Raw genomic sequence first — 7,985 nt, forward strand, 5'->3', positions numbered from 1 at the left:
ACTCCCCACACACTGCTGTGTATACACAGTGTGCTCAGCATATAACCAGCATCTTGTACCTACAGAGCTAATGACCTTAAAGACACACCACACTTCACTCTTATCATCATTTATTAATCCATTAAAAAATCATTTATATTTAAGAAGATTTACATAATCAAAATCCTAAAAACCACTGAGGGTATACATGCACAACCTTTGTTTAAAGCTGAAAATGACAGTGTTTTTTTTGTGTGTGTGTGGATATAAACCTCGCCAGGCCCACAAGCAGAGACGCTTGTTTAGTGAATTGTTTGCTTTAAGTCATTGCAGGCTACGCTATGTTAGTTTTTCATTAGGGGACTGAAAAGAAAAGACATAAAACTCTGCATGGTCTTACACAATGATGAACTAAACCTCCTGTAGTTAGTGATCTTATATCATGTCATACAGAAACTAAGTCAAATCTTAAGGATTAAAGCACAATGCCAGCTCTCTGCAGCTACTAAGGAAGCAGGAATAAGAGAGACGTCGAAACAGATTTATCCTGCTTGGAGGAATTCAGCAATAGTCCTGAGTTATAGACACATTAATATTCCAACCGTTTCCTGTAGCTTATAGGGGCACAAGGGGAGGGGGGTGGCAACTTGGATGGTGTGTCAGAGCATCACACACACACACACTCCGAGAGACCCACATAAAGGGAGACACTCAGAGATACATGAAGAGAGAGAGAGAGAGAGAAATACTCAGACAGAGACACAAATACACAAACTCAAAAAGAGGCACAGACTTAAAACTCACTAGAAGACATTGATATAGACAGAGAGGAGAGAGAGAGAGAGAGACACACACACACACACAAAAACAGAGTTGGACTGACACACACAGATACAAAGACACAGACAAGCAAACAAAAACAAACATACAAACAAATACACACAAACCGCACACACAGACCCACACACAGATACACAGACTCCACACAATGATGCAGATACACAAACACACGTCTGGTCTGGTGGGATTTGTGTTTGGTGATCTAAAATACTTGAGCTTTTTATTTCAGCCAATTACCTAATTCTGTAGGAATTTAACTAGCAGAGCAGCTGCACTTCAACCCAACCCCTGTATGAGAGACGTGTGACTGAGCATGCACACACGCACGCGCACGCACGCAGACACAGACGCAGACACACTCGCAGGCACAGACGCAGACACACTCGCAGGCACAGACGCAGACACACTCGCAGGCACAGACGCAGACACACTCGCAGGCACAGACGCAGACACACTCGCAGGCACAGACGCAGACACACTCGCAGGCACACTCGCAGGCACACTCGCAGGCACACTCGCAGGCACACTCGCAGGCACACTCGCAGACACACTCGCAGACACACTCGCAGACACACTCGCAGACACACTCGCAGACACACTCGCAGACACACTCGCAGACACACTCGCAGACACACACGAACACACACGCACAAAGATGGCACACAAAATTTAAATATCTAGAGACACTGGTGAACTGTGTCTCACTTCAACTCTCTCTCTCACACACACACACACACACACACACACACACACACACACACACACACACACACACACACACACACACACACACACACACACACACACACACACACACACACAGCTGTTTTAGTGCAGTTTATATTCACTTTGTTAGTGGATCCTATGCCAGAGACATTCCTGGGTCTCCACTCAGTCCATTGTGAGAGATTTCTGCAACAGGATTGTACGGTAAAGCTCAGGATCAAATTCAGCATTATTTTTTAGTCACAATTATTTAGTTCTATAACATGAAATCACTTTAAACCAACATTACAGAGTGAATAATCCCTGTAACTAATCTTAGACAAGTCACAGCTGATGTTTAATTACATGACAAGTCATACACACCCTCACTGTGGTTCAGATACACACCACACACACACACACACACACACCTCAGTCTTTATACTATAGAAACTCAACACTGGGAACACTGAATATTACTGATTGTAGCACTAGTGCACACTGACTCTACTACGTAGATAAACTCAAGTGAATAAATGAAATACAAATGAAATAAGTTGAGCGCCTCGACCACACCTCTCTTCTACACAAGCGCTAACGTTACTGCCAGAGCCTACACTCCTCTCCTCTGCTCTCCTCTCCTCTGCAATGACATCATCATGTGCTCGAGCAGAACAGACTGGAAGAGAGACAGCTGGACAGCAGGGTGTGGGTCAGGTCCAGCACATTCTCCAGAGGGAGAGCTGGGCATGGCTAAAAGCAGTCTTTTCATCTGTGTAACCCCACGCTAGTGTAAAACGATGCGGTTAGTCTGCCGGCGCCCATCTGGTGTCAGCGTAACGGCTCCCGATCGAAAGATAAACCTTTGACAGGTCTGAGGTAAAGAGCAGGAGGGTGTGTGCTGAAGCTCAACAACAAAACAGGTTTTCACCTGGCAGAAGCTCAACCGCCAGACATGATTTAGTGTCATGTCTCGATTTGTGGCATATTGAAGAGCTTTTAGATCATCAGGGTGCAGAAAGTGAAAGAGAGAAAGAGAGAGAGAGAGCACTGCTTCCTCTTAAGGAAAACCTTTTCCTTCAAGGCCAACATTAATTAAATTTCTGCTTGATCAATCAAAACAACAAGAAGCAGGAATCTCTTTTCGTCTTCGATTTTTCTCTCTAGCCAAAAAGGTTTGAAGGATTTCAGTGAATTCATGTGAGTGCAAATACATTCAGATATACAATGAATAAAGAAATACAAGCAGTGTAGCAGAAACACTGGAGAAAAAAAAATACTGAGGCACAAAAGTTGAGGTACAAACAGACACTGGGGCGTACACAGACTCTGGGGCGTACACAGACTCTGGGGCGTACACAGACTCTGGGGCGTACACAGACTCTGGGGCGTACACAGACTCTGGGGCGTACACAGACTCTGGGGCGTACACAGACTCTGGGGCGTACACAGACTCTGGGGCGTACACAGACTCTGGGGCGTACACAGACTCTGGGGCGTACACAGACTCTGGGGCGTACACAGACTCTGGGGCGTACACAGACTCTGGGGCGTAAACGCGATGGTACAAAGACTGAAGTTTTTTTACTCACTGCTTCGGTGTGGATTGGATGAACGGCGAAGAGAAGCGCAGTGAGGAAGGCCAGACGTGCGTCTCTGAACACGTAATGTTTGCACGTGTGCATCAGAAGGGCAGTGACGGCGCAGTGCAGGCACACGTTTACCACGTGGAAATAAAACGGAGTCATGCCACCCAGTACAATGTTCATCCTGCACACAGAAAAAACAAGACTCGTATTAGTGCAAAAGAGTGAGAGAGAAAGAGAGAGAAAGAGAGAGAGAGAAAATAGTAAAAATGATGTCGAGGTCAGACAGAAGCAGCAGTGAGGGTCTGGAACAATTAGCAGTAAAAAGCAAACACAAGAAATGTGGCACTTTGTGTTCACCAAACACCTTCCATGTGATATGAAATGTGTGAAAGCATGAACATCAGCAGCTGGTCTACAAGGGTTGTAAGAGAAAGAAAAAGAAAGAAAGGGAGAGAGAGAGCGAGAGCGAGAAAGAACAAGTGAGAGACAGCAGGAGAGAATAACACAAAGACAGACAGAGAGAGACTAATACTAAATGACAGCAGTATAACAAGGGAAAGCAACACTGATGTGAATCTGAGGCCTGTGTGTGTGTGTGTGCATGTTTGTGTGTGTTTGTGTGTGTGTTTCATGCAGTACAGGACAGCAATTCTGACGTTTTGTAAAGACACCGTTTGCTGAACTCTGTCTCCATACTCTGAACACAAGCTGCAACTAATCGATGCACAAATACACATAATGAATTAAATTAACTAGAGAAAACACACACACACACACACACACAGTGAGACAGACAAACACAGACTCAGACAGACATACAGCAAACACAGAAACACAAACACACATAGGAGTGCTCTCTCACACACATCCACACACACAAGCACACAGCTAACCCAGAAACACTGACAGGCTCAAACAAACACACAGTCAGATAGGAACACACACAGACACACACAGACACACACACACACACAGGCTGTTAGAACGGGTTTGTTGTTTCAGGATCACCACAGCAGAACATCCACAAACATTTCACACCTTCCATTTTATTTTATCCAGGCTTGGGACAAGCACTCAAAGTTAAAGTCAGTGGTTGTGTTGGTTCCCTGTCCGGGAATCGAACCCGATCTGCGGCACTGAGAGTGCGAGACCCTGCCACTGGATCACCACGGGAACAGGCGGATGGAATAGGTTTAGACCAGGAACAACCATTACGACAAACAATGAGCTGCACCACAATCATCTCTGCTCCTACACAATGGACCTACACAAACTCCTCTGCTAAAACAAAAGTACATGGAAACACAGGTCTAAAAGCATTCATACCACAGTGAAGCATGGTGGTGGGAGCATCGTGATATGGAGCTGCCTCACTGGAAAAGGCACAGGGCTATTACACATCATTGAAGGAAACAAGAATGGACTGATGCAGCCCCAGCGCACACATTACACACAATTAAAATTTCATCTCATCATCAAGACACGTTTTAACGATCCGAGGCCCTGCACGGCCAACGAAAATATCCTGAACCGAATACCAATGAAAAGATAAAGAGGATTTTAAAACTGTGAGTCTGAAATTGTGAGACCTAGCAGGGAAAAAGGAGCACAAAGGTCTCAAAAGCACTTCAAAAGTTACATCTTATAAAAAGTGTTATGTAGAATATCAAGCTTTTTATTCTCCCAAACCTCAACATTAAAGATCTAATACTGAACACTGGACTAGTAATAAACAGTGAAGCAATAACAAACACACTCTGTCTTCATACATATACATGATATAAACACACCCAGGAGCTGAGCCACAACAACACTGGAGTCTGGGTATCTAATCTACTGTGGATAAATGCAGCAAACCCTATAGAAATCGATCAGATCAGATCAGACCCGACCCAAGCAGTATGTCAAACTTTTTCAGACATCGGGGGAAATTGCATGCGCAAAAAACAAAACAAAAAACAAAACACACAAAATGTTAGCCTGTTGATCCTAATAGTGAAATCTGTGATGATAAGCAAGACAGTGTGATGGTTAAAATGATACCTGAACGGAAATGATGTAGATGAGATCGTGCATATTCTATAACAGGGATTAATATTTGTATAACTGGATCAGATTTATAATATAACTGTGTCTTCAGGGACGTGTCTTTATTCTGGTCGCAGAAAAAAAAGTTTGCTGGGAAAAAAGTGAACTGCTGCAGAACTGCATTGATACAGAAAAGTATTTAAATGTTAAAGCACTAAGTTATCAGCAACACGCTGCAGATTTGCTTTCCGACAGATGTTCAAAGCCACACATCTGTTCTACAAGTTGCGCGAACGAGGACGGACTCACTTGAAGGTGAGCACGCAGAGCGGACGGTAAGACTTGTGGCTCGTGTTGTCGGCCATCCGTTTGCCCCAGAAGTCGTTGGTGAAGATGCTGCGCATGCTGGAGCCGGGCCTCACGTCCGGATTGTTCACTATGGCCCATACATCGTCGTGCACGAACTCCCCCCATAGCGAGTTGGAGTAGCAGAGCGCGCACGCGGCGATCAGCGCGCTGTGAGCGAGCAGCACGGGCACGAAGCTCGGCCGCGTCTCAGCTCCGGACCCGCGGCTCCTTCTGCTGCTGCTGCTGCTGCTGCCGCCGGTCATGTCGCTCCTCTCCGCACACAGCGCCCGAGACGCTCACACCGTAAACACACACCTAGTGCCATCTCCTTACCGGGACTCACAGACACTTACACACGATAAGGACGCGTAGATACACTGAGAACAGAAGCGCTGTGTCGGCGCAGAAAAAGCCAGAATGCCGCCTCTCTGCGCATGCGCAGTGCTGATTGACTTCACGACTCACTTCGTACTTATTCGATTCTTCTGAACCGATGGAATTCGACACCATGTTTTGATTCACCGATTCACTTGTCTTTTGTCAGTCATTTTTTCGATATTGGAAAAAAAAAATCGGTATGGTATTGTTTTTGATTTGTTTTCTACTTATAAATAAGCAATAAAACGACCATGGCATATTTTAATATTTTAATTTTAATACTGGTGAAGTTTCATCTGTGTCATTTTGTTTACACCACGTGCGGGGAAAATGCTTAAATCTTATTGGTCAGAAGGATTTTGCATTAATGATGATCATTAATCATTAAAACGTGCATTATTTTTCTTATTAACAGTTTGTATTTCATTACAGCAGCTGAAAGGCAATTCATACTGTACCATTCTTCTACATAATATCTCTTTCATTCAACACAAGTGTTTGAACATTTCTCTGTTTGTCCAGATTCCTCTAAAGAACATTGGAGTTTCCCTTAAGGTTTAATTTACACTTGTTCACATTGCACATATCATCTCAATAGTAACAACATACACTGTATATATATATGGTGGATAGATAAATGAGTCTCCAGTTCAAGCAGTTTGTCACAATGGGATATAAAACTATTAGCTCTCTGACACTGGGGAGTCTTCATGGTGGAGAACGTCATACTTCCTCTGATCAAATGCACATTATTATCTGGTTATCTAGTATCTTGGTACACTAATTTTTTCAGTTGCTATTCTTTTTCTACCCATCCCGAGGCATCCGGTGACGTACCAGCTCCAGTTGTGTTCTGTCATGAAGATTTCAGACCTTCAGTGAGAAGACGACAACACGGTGAGGATCCTGAAGCATCAAGAGATGTACCAGCTCCAGTTGTGAGAATTCAGACATTCAAAGATGTTAACTACATGTGGACTTTAAGGACAACAGCCTCCTAATCGGACCGTGTCTGACTGTAGAAAATACATTATTCATAATAACACACTGTGGTGTTTAGAATAGTTTATAATCACACCCTCCAGTGTCACCCAAATGAGGATGAGGTTCACTTTTGTGTCTGGTTCCTCTCAAGGTTTCTTCTTCTTCCATCTAAGGGAGTTTTTCCTCACCACTGTCACCTCAGGCTTGTTCATTAGGGATGAATTCAAACACATTTAAATATAAGTATAATAATAATAATCTTTTTAAACTATATTTTCTATATTATGTAAAGCTGCTTAATGTCCATTGTTAAAATCGCTATAGAAATCAAATTGAATTCAGTTGTTCATCAGTAACATGACAACTGGGTTAATTTACATTTTTAATTTTACTAGAGAGAAAAATACGAGAGATGCAGGATTGTTTAAAGCTGTTAGAAACTGACTTGTTTCTTAGAAGTTCCATGAAATAAAAAGCACTTATAAATGGATAAAAGTACCTGGTGTTCATTAATAAATTGTAAAAAATGGTAAATTGTTCAATTACTGCTGTATAAGAGGAAGAAAACATATCAGTGGGTGGACGTGAGCACAAAACTATTTACATTACATACTGAAATGATTTCTTGCTCAAAAATCCTCCAGTTTTGCTTCATGATTAGAAAGAAAGCGTTTGGCTTACAGCCCCCTGTGATCAAACCCATGACTCACACACTACTGCCCTAAAGTGCTTGCTATTAGACCTACTACTTCTCTATGAGGTCTATTAGATAACACATTTCTTGGCAGGTACTGACTCCAAATATTAACAATATGAACCCCATAATTCATTGCTAAAGTATAAAATGGTTCTAATGGTTCACTGGGGAAATTTAAGAAGCTTCTCCACTGGTGTTGTAGTTTGTACAGTTTGATGGTAATACAAAGAACACAGTTCATCTCAAACTTCAGTGCTCTTATTGCAAGCTCATTTTTTCCCCAGGAAGGCACTTCACAGTGTTCAGCGATACATAAACGTAGCCGCTGTGTATTGTCAGTGTGACGGATGCCATAATAACGGACGACGAAATAAAGATCGCGCAGAGCTTTCTGTTGCTAAGCAACCTGATCCATGCTGTTCCTTTATAAGGTCTTA

The 7,985-nt window shown here is 43.0% G+C and overlaps 1 protein-coding gene across 5 annotated transcripts in view; it reads right to left on the reverse strand.

The window, feature by feature from the left end:
* The window catches only part of tmtc1 (transmembrane O-mannosyltransferase targeting cadherins 1), a 37,978-nt gene extending 31,809 nt beyond the window's left edge, over nt 1-6,169 (reverse strand). Inside the window, exons 1-2 of one of the 5 annotated variants that reach the window (XM_027151529.2) lie at nt 5,451-6,169; nt 3,117-3,294 (exon numbers count right to left, since the gene is read on the reverse strand). In XM_027151529.2, coding sequence (XP_027007330.1) covers nt 3,117-3,294; nt 5,451-5,752 — 480 coding nt within the window. In that variant the 5' untranslated portion in view covers nt 5,753-6,169. Of the gene's footprint in view, nt 1-3,116; nt 3,295-5,450 lie in introns of those variants that run through there. The other 4 variants (XM_027151530.2, XM_027151528.2, XM_027151531.2 and 1 more) reach the window with 4 other exon arrangements.
* Nucleotides 6,170-7,985: the final 1,816 nt, after the last annotated feature.

This window comes from Tachysurus fulvidraco, chromosome 19, assembly GCF_022655615.1.
Source record: "Tachysurus fulvidraco isolate hzauxx_2018 chromosome 19, HZAU_PFXX_2.0, whole genome shotgun sequence".
NCBI lineage: Eukaryota > Metazoa > Chordata > Actinopteri > Siluriformes > Bagridae > Tachysurus > Tachysurus fulvidraco.